The sequence below is a fragment of the Hemicordylus capensis genome, chromosome 2 (assembly GCF_027244095.1).
Source record: "Hemicordylus capensis ecotype Gifberg chromosome 2, rHemCap1.1.pri, whole genome shotgun sequence".
In the NCBI taxonomy this organism is placed as follows: Eukaryota; Metazoa; Chordata; class Lepidosauria; order Squamata; family Cordylidae; genus Hemicordylus; species Hemicordylus capensis.
In genome coordinates this window covers 63,409,427-63,429,433 of record NC_069658.1, presented here as the reverse complement: position 1 = coordinate 63,429,433, position 20,007 = coordinate 63,409,427, and the positions used below count along the sequence as shown (strand labels likewise).

At 44.3% G+C, this 20,007-nt stretch overlaps 1 protein-coding gene across 6 annotated transcripts in view; it reads right to left on the bottom strand.

The window, feature by feature from the left end:
- FAM81B (family with sequence similarity 81 member B) overlaps positions 1–20,007 on the bottom strand; it is a 55,372-nt gene that overhangs the window by 28,086 nt on the left and 7,279 nt on the right. For all 6 annotated transcript variants that reach the window (XM_053295918.1, XM_053295919.1, XM_053295920.1 and 3 more), the window contains 2 exons: positions 5,166–5,424; positions 1,042–1,160 (listed from right to left, as the gene is read on the bottom strand). In XM_053295918.1, coding sequence (XP_053151893.1) covers positions 1,042–1,160; positions 5,166–5,424 — 378 coding nt within the window. The remainder of the gene's footprint in view (positions 1–1,041; positions 1,161–5,165; positions 5,425–20,007) is intronic.

Here is a 20,007-nt window from a genome sequence, read left to right as displayed (position 1 = left end):
GGTTCCTGCACAATTTTTTTAAACCAAAAAACACAGGAGGGAAGCAGAAATTAAAGGAATACAGCAGGACACCTTATTTTCCAGCTCTCCAGAAATGCCCCCCAACCCCCAAATCAGCTGATTTTTTGCTGATTATCATGGGCTTTTTTTGTAAACACAAGCCACAAAATGGCTCTGTGCTGCCTCAGAACTAGAGATGCCACTAGAAGTCACTTCTGGTGGCTCAGGAACTGCAGATAGGCAAAAATCTATTTTTAATACTGTGGATAATGAAACTGGGTCTCTAAGACACATCCACGGATACGCAAAACCGTGGTTGCTGAAACTGTGGGTAATGAGGACCACCTATACTCTGCAATTGGCGATTTAGTCTTGATATAAGAAAGAATTCCTCTTTATTTTCAGCTCAATAATTCTGTGGTGCTACACAAGGTTCTTCCTTCAATCAATGTGCCAACAAAACTAACAAGAACAGGCCGAACATCAGGTGCTCTTTCCAATGTGTCATCATGGGTGCCCTTTAAACTTTCTCCCAGCTGTGTGGGGCCTGTATCTACATAAGCCAAACATGTCAGTGAGGCCAGTTTCACAGATGTATCTCTTGGAATCAGCACCCAGCTGAGGTGGCACTGGGAGATGTGAGTCATGTAGAGGTGGTTCCATTCACCTGGAAGCTGCTCATGAATAAGCAGCTTCCACATGGCTGGGAGAACATTTAAAGCATGAATGCTGAAAGCTCCAAAAAAATGCTATCTTTGTTTGAAATTGCAGCCACTGCTTTACATGGGAAAGGAAGCGGTTCTTTTAAGAGAGATGAACAGCCGAATAGGGAAGAAAATGAAGATGTCTGTGAAACTCAAATTCAGTTTCAAAAACAAACTTGATAATGAACAGCATGGGAGTTTCTTCTCTAGCCAATGCACTGTGTGAAAAATTATTCATCTTAGAATTTTGTGAATGCGGGCAAATGACTGACATCAAGACCCCTGATTTCAGTCACTGTCAATATAGGTTTCCCCTAATAGATTCTGCTGAACTTACCTAGCCACTCTTCCACGGAGATCCCCAACTCCCTGAAGATGTTTATGGTCAAGACTCTGCACAGCATAGCTGGTTCCTGATGTCACATCATCTCTTGTTTTTATTTGTCTCTCCAAAACCTATAAATTTACAGGGATTATAAGGGGCCATGCAGGAATCTATTCAGTTCATCATTTGATAAAAACATACTAACAGCTTTTACTCCTTAAATTGGGTAACTCAGCCGGAAATCTGAAGAGCTACTGTTCTGTAATGCAACATGTTTAGCTGCTCCTATGTGAACAAGGAGCACATAGAATTGCCTGAGGAAGTGCAGCTAAATAGACTAGGTCTGATCCAGTTACTGTGTTTCGATACCTTTAGGCATAATTCCCATACCCTAGAAAGGGAGTTAGCAGGTCTCTCAGATTTATCTGAGTACCACACACATCCTTTAAACCTTTGGGACTTATCTGTCTCCATAGTGTCAGTCTATGCTCTCAGATTTTATGTTTGTCCTCATTGTCTGAGTTCAGTACAAAGTCTTTGAGAGAGTGGGGGTAGTAAGCAAGGTGCCCAAGGTATAGTCCCAAGAGTTGTCTCTTTTTTTCTGGACAGCCAACAGGCCTCAAGACTTTAACAGGCAGACAATAATAGAAGATAATGAACAAGGGGCAGAAAGTCGGTAGAATCATGGAAATGGCAATTTTGTTGTGGTCCCAAACATAAGAAGGGAAGCCTAATCCTTGGGTAAAATAAAATTCCTTATGATTGTTACTTTTTTTGTTTCCGGTCTTGAAGACAGTGTGTCCATTCAAATGTTGTCCAGATACTGAATTTCAAAGGGGGAGAAATTACTTTAAAGATCAGCAGTGCCATAGCCAGGCTTGTTGATCCTGAGATCTTTAAGAATTCCACAGATCTCTACAGCTTATGCCACTTGTGGCAATCATGCCACAGGTTTGTTTTTTATAGCTGCTTCCTGTACAAACAAAGAAAACTTTAGATTTAACTAAATAATTATTCAGCAACAACTCCATTTTTTCCTTTTCCTCCCTTTTCCTTTCTGAGTCCACCCCCCTCACACTCTGTCTACAGGATTCCCACTGGGACAAACCTCTCAACAAAACAACATTAAAAAATTACAAGATAAAATTACAACATCTGGCCATCTAGGGTCTAATTTCTAGTGAAAGGACTAATTTCTAAAGTTGTCAATTCTCAGATTCCATGAGAAAGTGGCAATAGAGAGACTCTCCTTGTCAGTATCCAACTTTGTCCTAAGCAATTTATTGTTATTTTATGAATATAGCTGAACTAATCATAAGTACTTTTTAAAAACATTTTTATTTATGGTGTTTCTCCCCACAGTTTGAAATCTTCTATTAGAATGTGTCTGTTGCCCTAATGGCTTTGTTGTTTTCTATAATACCATGCGGACATTGGTTTATTTTGCTGTTTCCTAAGCAGAAAAATCTATTGTGGCTTTATGACTCTTCTCCATTTCCCTCGCCATACTGAGCTGCATTAATGGTTCCATCAGTACTGCTGTTAGGACTGTGAGAACAGAGTTGTTAACTTACACTCTCCCTGGTGATTTCCTCTGTCAAGACCCAAATAATTCATGGCTATTATGTCAGTCTTATATTCCTATGCAAGGGGGCTGATTAAAAAACAGCTCTGAGCCTGGAAGTATTTCATTATTATGATGGGAGATTTAAAAGTGTGTGTGTGTGTGTGTGTGTGTGTGTGTGTGTGTGTGTGTGTGATAAATCATTTGATCCATGGATGTTCACCCATACATTCCATGGGGGAGGGGAACCTTGCCTCTCAGATGCCACCCAGTCCCATATAAATGATGAAAATGATGATCATTTGAATAGCTTCTTAAAGTAAGGGGGAAATGTCTGTAGAGTCCTGAGAAGGGAGCACAAAGGAAGATCAGAAACATAGCACCAAAAGCCATGATACGCAAATGGTAGGCTGAGGTAGTAGTGGTGTGTGAGCCAGCTCGGTTTGAGCCAGGCTTGAAGTCAAGCCAGTTTAGTTCAAGCTGGGCTCGACATGTTCAGGGTCAAACCAGACCAGCCAAGGTCAGTCCAGGTTCGAGTCAAACTTGGTCTGGTTTGAACTGAGCAGGCTCGGAGTTATACTGGTAAAGGGGAATCCGGTGAGGACCAGTACAGGCAGGAGCAGGGGGACTTTCCGAAGTATACAGGGGGAGGAGGGGTGTAAATAGGTACTTACAAGTACAAGCCATGGCTGTGGCAGTGGGGCATAGGAGTGACGGCTCCCCCCAACGCCTGCCCGCCTCTCCCCGAGTAGCCCAGGCCAGCAATGGCATGTGCAGGGCCCGAACTGCACCAGAGAAGGTCCAAACCAGGCCACCGGCAGCCCAGGCTACTCAGGGTGAGACTGGCAAATTGGGGGGAGCTGCCCCTGCCAACCCCTCAGGCTGCCGCAGCCACGGCTTATACTTGTAAGTACATATTTATTCCCCTCCCACCCCCTCTATACTTAGCAAAGCTCCCGTGCCCCTGTACTGGTAAAGGGGAATGCTTTACCAGTAGCTTCGAGCTGGATGAGCCAACTCAGTTCGAACTTGAGCCAGGTCTGGCTCAACTAGGCCAAAACAGAGCTGGCAAATCTGATGTTATGCACATGCCTATGAAGTAGTAGTATCTGGGCCTTTCCACTTTGAGACTGGGGTAGTGGAGGGCTGATCTTTTTGATGCCATCACATAAAAATCTCTCTGTACAATCTCTTGTATGTAATTAACCAGTACAGCAGAGAGAAAGGAATATTTATTCATTGGGGAGCATTAAGAAATATCCCCCATCTGCAGTCTGAAGTGGTATTGTCTGGAGTGGACATTGTGTCCTGTCCTAGCTGCCCACTAACAAGGCAGAAACAAGGCAAGGTAGGTCTGCAGGGCTTTGGAGAAGTCCAAGGGAGCAAGTTCGCTTGACACTAGTCAGAGGTAGACCAAACCCTTAACTACTGAGCTCAACTATCTCTCCTAGGATCTGCCTCCTTGTCTGGAAAGTGGAAGTTTTAAAGGGGGCAGACTTCTGGTATTTGGCACTCTTCATCTGCTCTATCTGTTCCTGCCAAGGTTGTTGCTGGTGCTGGCATGCAGATATAGGGGACATGGTGGTGTGGGAGAATCCAGCTCTACAGTGGGCTTGGGTTCCAAGGATGTTACCTCAGAAAGCCGAGACCCTGAAAGAGCTACATTGGGAGACTTCAGCTCTGCCATTCTCTCAGGTTCTAGTCTGGTGTTAAGATCCAGGGCTGGACTACAGCTGGTCTACCTTCTCAGCATCTGACTCAGAATCACTACTGTGAGCAGGAACTGTGTTGGTCTGAGCCATGATACTTTGCCTCTCTGCCAGGTCCCTTTCACTCCAGCAAGTAAACCTGTTGAGCTACACTTCATTCTATGAATTATTGAAGTTTGAGGTGACCTTCTGCTGCTGTTACTTCAGTGTTTCAGTTATGCCAGGGAATCCTTCCAGGGTTCATGACGGGGCAGAGATACAGGGTCCTTAAGTTTTTGCTAACTAATAACAAAGGCTAGGATGGATGTACTTGGGAGAACCATTGCCTAGTAGTTGAAAGATAAGCACCAAAAGGGCTTCAAGATGGTGGTAGTGTTGTATACCAGGGAGCAAAAGGGGCAAATAAAATGGAACTAAAATTAAATTACTGGGTTGCCTTTTAACTGAAAAGACCATTGAATTGAGACAGCTAGAGAAATGTAGTGATGCCATGTACCCTTTCTGAAGTGGCAAATTCAGGATTATTCTAATCCCTCATTTCTGATGTTCTCCTTAACTTTTGGGATGGGTTTAAGAGGTGGTGTGTGGGGGAATACATCTGTACCACAAGCCAAAATCTGTCCTTTGAGGATTCCCCTTTGCCAGTGGTGAGGCCTCTGGGTACTTTGCATTTAGGGCATAAGGCAGATGCTGGCAGTTAGCTGACTAGACTTGCTGCCTCCGGGGGAGAACAAAGGCATATGCATATTTTATAAGTAACTTAATATTAAGTAAACCCATCTGCATCTGAAAAATAGAGAGCTACTGAATAAACTAGAGGTTTAACAAATTGCCAACAATGCCAAACACAACTGCAGAGGTACCTCTATGTCATGGCTCAGCTTCTTAACTATGCTTGTGATAGTCTGTATATGGTTTTCCAGTAGTTGGCGTGCTACAAACTCTCCTTGTTGAAAGCCTTTATTACCCTGAAGATGAGACACGATGTCATCTTTGATTCGAAAGGCCTGATCTAGAAGAACAGCTGTAGTCCTCTCCTGATTGGATATCCGGTCTTCAAGATAATTCACTCTACTTCCAGCAATGTTAGGAATCGCAGGCAAGAAAGACTGACCCTGACTCCTGTCCAGCAAATAGGATATGGAGTTAAAGGTAAGCCATATATTATTGTACATAATTATGACACCAAGGTGAAACATGGAAGACAAGATGTACTTGAGTAATGATCACCTTTCCCCCTGCTCATGTTGCATAGAATTATATGTAATATCATTAAATGACTTGCAAGACCATATAAATCTGCCTCACACAAAGAGATCTTGTTGGAATAGCAAGTTCACCATTTTAAAAACTCACTGGATGACATACTGTGCAAGCAATGCAGGCAGCAGGAGACCTGTCCACACTACTGTGCATGTGTAAACAGCGCTGGAAGAGTGCACCACAGGGCAGCTCTGCTGAGATGTAAAGTTGTGCAAATGCAGTTATGCAAAATGCTAATATTTTCAGTGGGCAGACATGCTGTTGAACAACTGTGTTTACACAAATGATGCGATAGTGGGGCTGTCCTGCAGCACAACTCTCCCAGCACTGTTTACGCATGTGCAACAGCACAAGCAGGGTTCCTACTGCCCACATTGCTTTGTGCAGTATGTCAGCCACTGCCTTTAGCACCATTTATGGTGAATAACTATGTAGTTGCATAGAAAGCCTGTTCACCCAGGCTTTTAATTAGATATTGTTTTAATTGTCTTTTTAATAGTTTTAACATTTTAAATTTTAATTGCTGTGATGTTTTAATCTTTTTATCTGTTTTCGTTGTTTTGTTGTGAACCACCCAGAGACTTGCATTTTGGGCAGTATATATTTATTTATTGACTGATTTATTTATTCGATTTCTATACCGCCCTTCCAAAAATGGCTCAGAGTGGTTTACAGAGAGAAATAATAAATGTTTATAAATGTTTTAAATAAAATAAAATAAGTAATAAGAATGTCACTGCAGATAGTCTTTTAGTCGGAAAATATAGCAGTGGTAGTGCATGAAAACTGGATTGTGTGACATGGTATGCTGGTATTATATTCAGGTAAGAATTAGGACTAGAATGGGACTAGGCAGCTTCTCTCTTTGTTTAGAAGATGCAGAAGATTTATAACAGAGTAGATGGGTTCAAAGAACTCGAGCCACCCAGCTCCTGGCTGCCTGGCTAGACCCTCATTTCCCAGCTGTGTTTGTTGCCAGCTACACATTTTCTTGGTTCTCTCCCTTGCTCAGAGCAAAACATGCACCCAGCAACAAGGATGGTTGGGAAATGAGCTCCAGAGGGCTCACACAGCATTTCCTGGGCTCTGGCCACGCCCCTTGCATATGACAACACATACAAGGAGCATGGGGGTGTGTGCAGGGCTGCCGGGGAGTGGGGTGAACACAGAAGATGTCCAGAAAAAATGGATCTCTAATTCTTTATTAAGACTTCAGGATCGTACTGCAATACAATGCACAATCCCTTCTTTTCTAAGCCAAGAGTATCACTATATTTCAGTTACTGGAGATGACAAAGTATATGAGATTATATTTTTCAATTTTCCAGAAGAGAACTAGGGCAAACATGTTGGTAGATAAAATAAAGATTTGGACCCAAGAAACCTGGAGTCAAATGCTCATTCACCCTTTAATTCTTTGGGCATACGTTATCACTACGCTTCCCATCCAGGCATATAAGCATCTTAAGGACCTCTCCACCTCACATGAAGATGAACAAGATAAAGTCTGTGAAGCAATTTCCAAATTAAAGATGCTATGGATATCTATTCACAACGAAGTAGGACCTCAGGTGTGTGTAGTAAACAAACTCAAGCTGCCTTTCACTTAAATAGATATAACCTCCAGAAGTCACAGGGGCTGCAAAAGTCTTACACAGACAGCACTTCTATCTTGGAAATTATGTGCATCTTGCATATACAGTAGATCATCCTGTGATAAGTGGTTACAAAGGTAGATTGCAAGTGCAATCCATGAAGCAATATATTAGCTTACTTTCCTTAAGGAAAGTAAGCTTATGAGATCACCCAGTTTGTGTGTATGTATGTGATCCTAACAACTTCACAATGCCTAGACCGATTTGGACCAAAATTTGGTACCATTATAGTGACACTTGGGGACACCTCAACAGCGTAGTTTGTGATGATGTCATCCACCCCTATTCAAGATGGCAGATACATGAACGTTTGCGGAATGTGGGAACTGGTTTGGACCAAATTTAGTACAACTGTAGTGACACACGGACACCTCAATGGTGTAGTTTGTAATGACGTCATCCACCCCAAATCAAGATGGCAGATGCATGACTATCTGAAGCATAAGTAGGCTAATTTGTGAAGATGGTAATTATCAATTAAGATTATAGTGTAAGGAAAGTAGGTAGATTAGTTATTACCAGAACATATTGTGTTAAAATTAGGAAGTGCCCTCCATCAGAGAAGAACTGCCTTTATTTTGAAATTAAAGCATTCTAAAAGATATGAAAGTGCTCTAATATTGTACCTAGGGAGGTCTGCCATTGGTGTCAGAGGAGGACAATGACAAGTGTGCATTCCACAAAAGGAAACAAGAAGCTTCAATTTTACACATATAGAGGCATTTCTGTAAATGTTGTTATACAATGTTTTGACAGTTTGGTACAGCATGAACAGGTGCAGCTCTGCAAGCATTTTATTCTAATTTATCAACTTGTGCCTTTCAGTTTTCATGTTCAAAAATTCCTAGATAATTCTGCTGAGATTGGGCAAAACAAAACTTGCCATGTAAATACATTTTCAGATTTCAGCTATATAGAGGGAGAATAACTCCACACTGAAATGATTGGGAGCATTTTGTGTCTCCTATTTCGAGAAATATCTCAAGTTCTAGTTCTGCTATTACCAGATTTTTTTTAAAAAATGTCAAGTCTGAAGCCAATTGTGTGTATGAGTATTCTGTGCTTCATCTGAACCATATGAAGTTTATTCTACGTTTCCAAAGTTTTATTCCTAGAACCATATGAGCAGCTGTTCATAAGAGAGGCAGGATGGATATCCAGGCCTAGACGCTGTGCAGGGATAGCTGCCAGAAATGATGACCTAATGCTTCTGTGACACCATGTATAGTCAGGACTAGCAGCTTGGAATGATGTAAGGGAAAAGAAGATGCCAGAAACAAAGTTAACAGCACTTCGTCTGCTAAAGGTAAAGTTGTGCCCTTGAGTCGGTATCGACTCCTGGCCACCACAGAGCCATGTGGTTTTCTTTGGTAGACTACAGGAGGGGTTTACCATTGCCTCCTCCCACATAGTATGAGACGCCTTTCAGCACCTTCCTATATAGCTGCGGTCCAATATAGGTGTTTCCCATATTCCCATATTCTGGGAAACATACCAGCGGGGATTTGAACCAGCAGGTTGCTCGCTAGGCAAGCCATTTCCCCACTGCACCATTAGGTGGTCTGCTACTAGAGTTATAAAATACTGTGGGATTTCTGTCATGACTGGGGAAAATGGTATTCGTTAACATTGCCATCTGGCTGGCTGGAAATCTATCAACATATTCACCATTCTGTATTTTTCTTATTCCTCAGCCGCAATACTAATTAAGGAGCAACTTTAGATTTGAATATATTAACATGAATCAATTGGTCTAATATTAACTAATATTGGTAGTAGTAATAAATCCTTAGTAATAAGGAGGAGGTGAAGAAGGCTTGAGGGTTTGGCTCTCTTTTCCTCCCTCCCTCTCTTCCTCTCTCCCTCCCCCCTTCACCACCCGGACTTTACATCTGGCCCCTCTGGGTTTGTGTTTCTATCTATCTATCTTACCCTGACGAGGAGCTGCCTACCAGCCGCTGTCTTCAGAAAGCCTGACAACTAACACCTGTGTCAGCCGGCAGCCCTTTGTGGCAGAGGGGGCTGCTGGGTAGCTCTAGAGTCTTATAAATACTGCTGAAGACATGCCGGCGGCGTGGCCGGCGGCCTGCCTGTAGGCGGCCGCCAAAGCTGGCCGGCCTTTGGGGCCAGGCCTTCGGGGGTGGGACTGAGGGCTGGGGGTTGTTTGTGGGTGGATTCCCCCCCCCTTGGGGGGGTATGAGTGCTGTTTTTATTATTGTCCTGAGTTGTGCCAGGCCTAGTTGATGGGATGTGTTTGGGTTCTCCTGAGGGGGCAGATGCGGGGGGTGCGCCTGACAGCCTGGGGGCGGCTATTGCTGTAGTGGTGGGAAATAGAAGAATTGGCGCTGGCAGAACAGCTGGCCGTTACAGGGGAAGAGAAATTGGTAATTTAGTGACTATCTCTACTTCCAACTGTTCTGACAACTCTCAGGCCTTGGGGAACAGCACCAATCACCCACAGAGCCTGACCTTGCTCCTTTGTAATGCCAGGTCGGTTCAAAATAAGACCAAAATTGTTCATGATTTAATCATGGATGAGGGAGCTGACCTGGCATGTATAACTGAGACCTGGTTGGGGGAAGCGAGTGGCCCAGTGTGGGCTCAGCTTCTCCCTCCAGGTTACTCTGTTGTGGAGCAGTTTAGGGGAAGTGGGCGGGGGGGTGGAGTGGCTGTGGGCCATAAAAATACTATCTCCCTTACCAGGGCCCCTGTGAGACAATTGACCTATATTGAGTGTGTATTTTTGAGGCTGGGAACTAGGGATAGATTGGGGATTCTGTTGGTGTACCGTTCACCCCGCTGCCCAACTGACTCCCTAACTGAGCTGACGGAGCTGGTCGCGGAGTTGGTGATGGAGTCTCCCAGGCTTTTGGTGCTGGGGGACTTCAATATCCACTTTGGGGCTGGCTTGTCTGGTGCTGCTCAGGAGTTCATAGCGGCCATGACAACTATGGGCCTATCCCAATTAATCTTTGAACCAACTCATGTTGCCGGCCACACACTGGATTTGGTCTTCTGTTTGGATCAGGGGGGTGTTCCGTGGGTGGGGAATCCGTTGGTTACCCCATTGTCATGGACGGATCACTACCTGGTTAAGGTTGGTATTGCGGACACAATCCACCCCTGCAGGGGTGACGGACCTATTAGGATGGTCCGTCCAAAAAGGCTGCTGGACCCCGCAGGTTTCAAAAAGGCCTTGGAGGGTTTCGATGTTGGTGCGGCCGGTGATTCTATCGAGGCCATGGTGGGAACATGGAACAGAGAACTCACCAGGGCAGTAGATATTATTGCTCCTAAGCGTCCCTCCAGGCCTGCTTCTAAGATGGCCCCCTGGTATACGGAGGAGTTGCGGGGGATGAAGCGGCTTGGTAGGCGACTAGAACGCAGGTGGAGGAGAACTCAGCTCGAATCTGACAGGATGCAGCATAGAACCCATTTGAAGACCTATGCAATGGCGGTGTGCGTGGCAAAAAAACAATTTTGGTCGGCGCGAATTGCGTCTGCGGGCTCACGTACGGCAGAGTTATCCCGGGTGGTGAGGAGTATAATTTCTGCTCCTTCTGCCTCAAATCAGTTCCCGGAGACACTCTGCTGTGGAGCCTTTAGTGGGTTCTTTGCGAATAAAATCTCCTGTATTCGGGGCGACTTGGACTCCACTATTTCTGCAGGGTCCGTGAGAGAGGTATCTAGCAATCCCTCTTGCAGTGTTAGGATGGATCGGTTTCAATCTGTGACTCTTGATGACATGGACAGACTGCTTGGAGCGGTGCGGCCTACCACTTGTTCTCTGGATCCTTGCCCGACCTGGCTGCTTCGATCTAGCGGAGAGATTGTTGGAGATGGCCTGGTTAATATCATAAATGCATCTCTGGGGGAGGGTAGGGTGCCTTCTTGTTTGAAGGAGGCAATAGTTAGACCTCTTCTTAAGAAGCCTACCCTGGATCCTTCAGCAATGGATAGTTATAGGCCAATCTCCAATCTCCCCTGGCTGGGCAAGGTAATCGAGAGGGTGGTGGCTAAACAGCTCCAGGCGGTTTTGGAGGAATCTGATTATCTGGACCCATTCCAAACTGGCTTTAGAACGGGCTATGGGGTTGAGTCAGCCTTGGTTGGCCTGATGGATGACCTTTACCGGGGAATCGACAGAGGGAGTGTGACTCTGTTGGTCCTCCTGGATCTTTCGGCGGCATTTGATACCATCGACCATGGTATCCTTCTGGGTCGCCTGGAGGAGTTGGGAATAGGGGGCACCGCTTTGCGGTGGTTCCGTTCCTATCTCTCGGGTAGATCCCAGATGGTGGAGCTTGGTGACAGTCGCTCCTCAAAGCAGGAGCTGTTATATGGAGTCCCTCAGGGCTCCATTCTGTCACCAATGCTTTTTAATATCTACATGAAACTGCTGGGTGAAGTCATCAGGGGATTTGGTGCTGGGTGTTATCAGTATGCTGATGACAACCAAATCTACTTCTCCTTTTCATCTTCAGGAAATGGCACTCACTCTTTAAATGCCTGCCTACAGGCAGTAATGGGCTGGATGAGGGAGAACAAATTGAAGCTGAATCCAAGCAAGACGGAGGTGCTCATTGTGGGGGCTCAGAATCTGAGGAGTGAGTTAGATCTCCCTGTGCTGGATGGGGTTACACTCCCCCGGAGGGAGCAGGTGCGCAGCTTGGGAGTACTCCTGGACCCAGGCCTCACCCTGGTCTCTCAGGTGGAGGCCATGGCCAGGAGTGCTTTCTATCAGCTTCGGCTGATTCGACAGCTGCGTCCATTCCTTGAGGAGGATGACCTCAAAACAGTGGTGCACCAGCTGGTAACCTCCCGACTTGACTATTGCAATGCGCTCTACGTGGGGCTGCCTTTGTACGTAGTCCGGAAACTTCAGTTAGTTCAGAATGCGGCAGCCAGATTGGTCTCTGGGGTAACCCAGAGAGACCATATTACGCCTATTTTGAAACAATTACACTGGCTGCCGATATGTTTCCGGGCAAAATACAAAGTGCTGGTGATTACCTTTAAAGCTCTGAACGGCTTAGGTCCAAGTTACCTTGGAGAGCGCCTTCTTCTGCACGATTCCCACCGCACATTAAGGTCATCTGGGGAGGTTCGTCTCCAGTTGCCACCGGCTCGTCTGGTGGCGACTGGGAGGCGGGCCTTCTCTGTGGCTGCTCCGGAGCTGTGGAATGCGCTCCCTGCGGAAATCCGTAATTCGAGTTCTCTGTTGGCCTTCAGGAGGGCCCTCAAAACATATTTGTTTGGCCTGGCCTTTCAGGGCTTTTAAAAATATATATATATTTTAAATCTTTTAATTTTTAATTTTTAACTTGATTTAATGTTTTTAATGACTTAACACCCACCCCACCCCCGCCTTGTGCAGACGGGAGGGAGTTTGTCCCAGCCTGTCCTGCGTGAAGCCCAGGAAGGGTTCCGTTTGACCTTTTTGGTCAAGGGGCGGGGTTTCGGCCAGGATTGACCGATCCCTGCCCCATCCTCCATTTTCCATTCTCTCTTCAGTTGGGGTCAGGCAATCACAGGAGAAGGGGCTTTCCCCTCCCTCCCTCCCCGGTGCAGAGCGGGTCTAGCGACTGGCCACCTGAGGGGGCCGAGTAGGAATTTTTTGCTCCCAACGCATTGGCCACTGTTGGGTTTTTTTCCGCCTACTCCGTTCTGTGTCCTGGGTGCGTAGTTAGAGTTAGGTCAACCACAATGGCAGGAACAGTGCGGGCGGGGTGGCAATTTAAAGGTTAGAACATCGGTGAGCACCCTTGGATATGTAAAAGGGGTGACTGGTTAATCACTCCTTTGTAGCCTGTGCGGCACGGGGAGAATGATTGCCATGAACCCTGCTTCAGGACTTCTCCAACCCTTGGGCTGTGCGGTCCGGGGTGGACGAATGCCTAGAAGTATCCAAACCCTCTCTTACAGAAGGGAGGGTTGGCTTTGAAGGAATTGGGTGGGGTGTACCTGCCCATTCCCGAGCCAGGGTGTGTCCCCCAGTAGGGTGCTGGGTAGGATTTCAGAGTTCTGACCTGCTCTATTGGCCTGCACTGTTCTTTAAGGGTGATTAATCACCTGGTGTTGCAGTCTGCCATGTCGTGTGTAATAGTTAACAAAGTTGTGGCCCTTTTCTTCTATACTGAGTCTACGTTTTCTTGAGCTGGGGTCTGGGGATAATGTTTTATTTTTGTTTAAAATGTTTTTAAATTGTTAGTTGTTGTTTTAATGTTTTAATTTGTTTTAGCTTTTTATTGTTTTATAAGTTGTTTTAATTGTAAACCGCCCTGAGCCATTTTGGAAGGGCGGTATATAAATCAAATAACTAACTAAATAAATAAATAAATAAATAAATAAAATAAATAAATAAATAAGGAAAATACAGAATGGTGAATATGTTGGCAGATCAATTCTACAGAAATTGTACATTCTGAACAAATTTTACATTCTGAACCCATGTCAGGAGAGGAGAGCTGGTCTTGTGATAGCAGGAATGAATTGTCCTCTTTGCTAAGCAGGGTCCACCCTGGTTTGCATTTGAATGGGAGGCTACATGTGTGACCACTGTAAGATATTCCCTGTAGGGAATGGGGCCGCTCTGGGAAGAACGTCTGCATGCTTCCATTCAGAAGGTTCCAAGTTCCCTCCCTGGTTTCTCCAAGATAGGGCTGAGAAAGACTCCTGCCTGCAATCTTGGAGAACCCGCTGCCAGTCTGTGTAGACAATATTGAGCTAGATGGACCAATGATCTGACTTGGTATAAGCCAGCTTTCTATGTTCCTATGTTTGTACATCTGGAAACCTTGTAACCAATTCAAGGTATAGTATAGACTGACCTGGGCATCAGGTTTGCTTTCCTCATGACTCTGATTCACAAAACATGTATTTGTTTACATTGAAAGATCTAACTTCTTTAAAATTAATGGCTGGGATCCCAACTAAAGAAGCGCCAGCACTCTGTGAGATGTGTTGCAGACTAGCAATGCTCTGCTGTTCATGCGGAGAAGTTATCTTCACCTATCCCCCATGCCTCCAGAAGTACTCCCTGAAGTACTTTGCCTCAGTCCAGAAGGCAGCAACAGTGTGCACAGAGAACAACCTGTAGGAATTGTTATTGTGCATCAGTGTTCTGTAAATCTTACACAATGCTGGCACCAGGTCTGTGTTGGACCTCGACCAACTGCTGTTCTGGGCACCTCTATGCTGTTAGCTGCACCTGCTATGTTTGTTTACCAATAATGAAACTTGCTCATTCCCGTCGCTGCGTCTAGTAATGCAACAGCGGCAATGCAAGATAAAAGGCACCCGAGCACATTTGCCAGAGTCTGCTCTGGGCCGCTGCTAAGCTAAACAAAGGTCTGGGGAAGGCTTACTTTGAAGGTGGTGGTAGCGGCAACCTGGAGTATTTTTCAGTAGCCTTGCTGCTGGCACTTGCCATCTTTGTTTACTTATAATGCAGTTTGCTCATCCTCTCTGTTGTGTCACTAGACACAGGGAGGTGATGATGTAAGAGTTGTAGAACCATTGGGGAATAGTGACCATAGTGTGAGCAGGGGCACACCTAGACAGAACTGTACCTGGACCTCCCTTGCCATGAGCACCCCCCCACCACGAGCCCCCCCCCACCATGAGCCCCTGGTGGCGCAATGGTAAAACTGTCGCCCTGTAACCAGAAGGTTACAAGTTCGATCCTGACCAGGGGCTCAAGGTTGACTCAGCCTTCCATCCTTCCGAGGTCGGTAAAATGAGTACCCAGAATGTTGGGGGCAATATGCTAAAAATCATTGTAAACCGCTTAGAGAGCTCCGGCTATAGAGCGGTATATAAATGTAAGGCTATTGCTATTGCTATGAGCCCCCCCTCACCATAAGGCGCTCCTACCATTACCCTGTGCCTGCCCGCTGCTGCCCTGCTGAGACTAACTGTGGTTATCTTATTTTAGTTACTTTAGCTGCTAATGGCAGTGGGTTGGGGGTGGGCCGAGCAGGCTTCCCCCCGCCCCATGATGGCAGTAGTGACTGGAGTGGTCTTTGGGCCTGCCTGTCCTTGCAAACTGCAAGGCACTCCAGCACGCCTGTGCAGAAAAGAGCACCTTGCAGTTTGCAAGGACAGGCAGGCCCAGCGACCACTCTGGCCACCACCGCTGCCATGGGGCAGGGGAAGGCCTGCTTGGCTCACCCTCCACCCACCTCAGAGGATGTTCTAAACTGTATTGAAAATCAAAAGTTAACAAATCGCCAGGGCCAGATAGCATCCACCCAAGAATTCTGAGGGAACTCAAATATGAAACTGCAGATCTCCTAGCAAGAATATGTATAATCAGGCTCTGTACAGAGGACTGGAGAGTAGCCAATGTAACAAGATTTTCAAAAAGGGATCCAGGGGGGATCTGGGAAATTACAGGCCAGTTAGCTTAACTTCTGCGCTGGGTAAATTGATGGAAAGCTTACTTAAGGACAAAATTGTTAAATATATAGACGAACAGGCCTTGCTAAAGAAGAACCAGCATTGCTTCTGCAAGGACAAGTCTTGCCTCACTAACCTTTTGGAGTTCTTTGAGGATGTCAGCTGCAGTGTTCCCTCCAATAGGGATTTCCAGATGTTGTTGACTACAACTCCCAGAATCCCCAGCTGAAATGACTTTTGTTTGGGGATTATGAGAGTTGTAGTGAACAGCATCTGGGAATCCTTGTTAGAGGGAATACTGGTCAACAGGCATGTGGATGAAGAAGATGGACTTCCAAAAATCTCCAGCAAAGGCTCTTGAGCAAACTTAGTAGTCATGGGTAAGGGAGACAAGTGCATGGTGTGGATTGGTAACTGGTTGAAGGACAGGAAACAGTGGGTAGGAATAAATGGACAGTGGTTCGCAATGGAGAGAAGTAAGAAGTGGGGTCCCCCGGGGATCTGTACTGGGACTAGTGCTCTTTAACTTGTTCATAAATGATCTAGAGGTTTGCATAAGCAGTGAAGTGACCAAACTTGCATATGACACTAAACTATTTTAGGCAGTGAAATCCATAACAATTGTAAGGAGCTCCAAAAGGGTCTTGACAAACTGGGTCAGTGGGTGACAAAATTGCAAATGCTGTCCAATGTAAACAAGTGTAAAGTGATACATATTGGGGCAAAATACCCCAACTTCACATATACACTGATGGGGTCTGAACTGGCAGGAGAGAGATCTCTGGGTTGTGGCTGACAGCTTGTTGAAAGTGTTGACTTACTGTGTGGCTGCTTTGAAAAAGGCTAATTCCATCCCCCTAATTCCATTATCACATGTTACAAAGCATATGAGAGCCAGCGTGGTGTAGTGGTTAGAATGCTGGACTAGGACCGGGGAGACCCGAGTTCAAATCCCCATTCAGCCATGATACTAGCTGGGTGACTCTGGGCCAGTCACTTCTCTCTCAGCCTAACCTACTTCACAGGGTTGTTGTGAGGAGAAAGTCAAGTATGTAGTACACTGCTCTGGGCTCCTTGGAAGAAGAGCGGGATATAAATGTAAAAATAAATAAATAAATAAATAAAAATATGCAATTTTCCTTAGATATCAATGTAGGAAAAACTATCCTCTGTGAAGCAGTTCAGGATCAGCTGAAAGCAGAACTAGTTTCATCTACAAAATAAGCTTCTACTATTTAGCTCCTTTTTTGGCTTGTATTTTCAGACATGTTTAAATATAGATGGTCTGCTTCTTCTACATACATTCCATAATAGGAAACAAAAAAAAATGAGGTTTCTTTTCTCATTTCATGTTGGATCTTTTGCCAGGGCTTATCTCATGGGGACACAGTCAATGAACTGAAACAGCATGCATTATGCACAGGCTAAGAATGCTGGGAAAATGTGTTTCCAGATTGCTTTGTGAAATACAAATAGTTACCTAGCCTAAATAAAATCTAGATTATTCTGATGCCATTTCAAAGTCTGGAAGGGAGTGGCAGAAAGCGGGGAGATAGAATATGCTTCCATCAATATAAGGAAGAAAGCATGAAATGTTGGGGTAACTAACCAGAAAATTGTCACTGGGCCTATAGTTCATCTGTCTAAGCAGAGTGCAGAACAAACACTGGTGCATCCTATTCTGCTCAAGAAATTGATGAAGGATATCATAGAAATGTGGACCACATTTTGCAAGTGTAATAATCACACTGGCTTAATAAATGATAGATTAAAAATTAGGGCTGTCCATCAGTTTTAAAATGGATCAATATTTTAAATAGAGGATATCAAAGATTTCTTAACAAAGCTACCTGTTTAAATTTGTTTAAGGCAAGGAAATTGTTAGAAAAGGAATTTCAACCAAAAGTACATTACCAAGTGCTACTTAGTCACTGAGGAAGATTAAATCACCTGGGCCTGATAGCTTAATAATAGAATATTGTAAATTATTTGTAAAATTTGTGCATGGATCGTTAACAAACACAAAGTAAGCTAGTAGCTCTAATAAATATGCGTCCTCTGAACAAGCCACAATCTGCCTATCTGCATGACTTAATTATGACATTAAAAGTGCCAAATCACATTATATTTGCAGGGGATCTGTTCCTAACTCCATATGTAAATGAGCCCACACAGTCCCACAGCTCCAAGTTCTTAATGGCTGGAGAATGAATGGCTCAAGCTATATAATCAGAGCATGTCCCAGTTGCAGCATCTCTTGGAAAGAGGATTGCCATGAGACAAATTATTCATGATACCTATTCACACATAGAGGTAATAAACAGATCTATAAAAATGGATGGAGCTTAAAAATGCACTGTGAACCTTAAAACCAGCACTTATGTGCTTCATTACAAGCAGATATGGAGAACTGAGAAACATGGATTCAAAATCACTCAAAATCTACCAAATACTCATATCTTTTCCAGTGATACTCATATCTTTGCCAGAGCAGGAGTGGTTAAATGCAAATGAATTTTCAACATCTGCAAGAAGGAGCTGTCTCTTGCAGATACAAATGGGATCAGATTATCATATGATAAGTATAATAACCCCATATATAGCCGAACAGTCTATACTGTGGTGTTTTCAAAAATGCACATCTCTCTTACTGCTTGAGTTTTCCTAATTATATTCCTTAAGAGATATGAAAGAGCATGTCAGAGTGAGTTTTCTCATGGATCCATACACTCAACAAAGGATCAATCATAAATCATTTATACCTCCTGGCCTTCTGAAATCTGTATCTGAGCAGAATGTAAATGATCACCTATTGTAATGACCTTGCATCCTGAAAAAGCAACCTCCTGTGAACAAGTCTGAAGTTTTACCTTTGGACTAGCTCAGTTTGTTTTTTCTCTTGCATTTACTGTTAGTTCTCTGGCACCAAGCTCTGGTCAATCTTTAACTGTATTCTAATGCTTCAACGTTATTACAAGTTGTGTATAGGGTTTTCTTTGTCACAAAAATTCAAATTTTAATTAAATATATTTTTAAGTGCTACATTTCTTATTTCTTCTAACATTTTTCACATTGCCAAAAGAGCCATGAAGATAGATAATTGATTATGGGCTAGATTCAAACAACCATAAGTTCACAAAATGGGCCTTTTCTGCTCGCCTCCTCTGTGCTACAAGCTCCTGTACCCCGCAAAAGCTGATCTTAAGGGTCGAGAACATTCAGGAATAACTTTCTAAAAAGCAATCAGAGTCTTTCTAAAAGCAATCGGAGATTGAGATATTCTTATTTCAACAGGGAGCATATTCCAAAGCCCCGGGGCAGCCACACAGAGCAGGCATGGTCCCAAGTCGCCGCCAAACGAGCCTGTGGCAACTGTAATCGGACCTCCCCAGATTATCTTAATAGGTGGCTGGGTTCATCACAAAGAAGGTGCTCTCTTAAGTACCCTGGACCCAAGCCATTAAGGGCTTTATAGGTAATAACCAGCACTTTGTCTTTCTCTCAGAAACATATCGGCAGCCAGTACAATTCTTTCAGAACTGGTGTTATATGGTCCCTTCAAGTTGTCTGGCTGCCTCATTCTGTACCAATTGTAGTTAGCCATCATATTATCATAATATTATCAAAATATCAGCTATCTTTTTACAATATTAAGGAATCATCTGTGATATGTATAGCACACACAATACTGTGCATTTGATGTTATTGAGGCCTGAGTTAAATGGGAGTAGGGAATAAAGGGATTGAGAAGGTTAGGAGAAACAAGGTGGGTAGAGAGTTTGTTGAGTGGAGTGAGCTTGTTGGAAGCCTTTAAGTAGTACAGTGAGAAAGGAGAGACTAGCTACACAATTCCCCCACCACATCTTTTGAGATGAAATGAGAGCAAACCCCTGGGTTATTCTAAACACATTTTCTACAATGTCATAAAAATTTGTGCAGGATGAAATAGGTTTTTCTGCAGTTGGGCATATGGGGTTTTACAGTGGCTAAATTGTTTCTAAAAAGGAATAGATGGCAAAAAGGCAAAGGCAAATGAAGATGAATGTGGGAGTGACTTCCTGGGAGTGACTTCCTTCTTCTTCTTCCCAGAATGCTTCTAGCTCGCTCTCTCTGACTATCATGTAGTCAGCAGTTAGATATAGGTCTTTTCTATCATTATGTACCTCTGAATAAAGTAGATTTATTTAACTTTACATGGATCTCCATGCTTATCATTTACAAGCTGTTGCCCCTGAGATCCTGTTAACTTCTGCTGTAATGGGAGTGAGTTAGCTCCTGAAATGATCTGCTATCTTTATATATAGTTCGCTAAGGCAAACCTATGGCTAATCCCATGTGTGACAGCTCTCATGAGAGTTTGGAGAGCTGCCAGATAGGATAGCGAAGG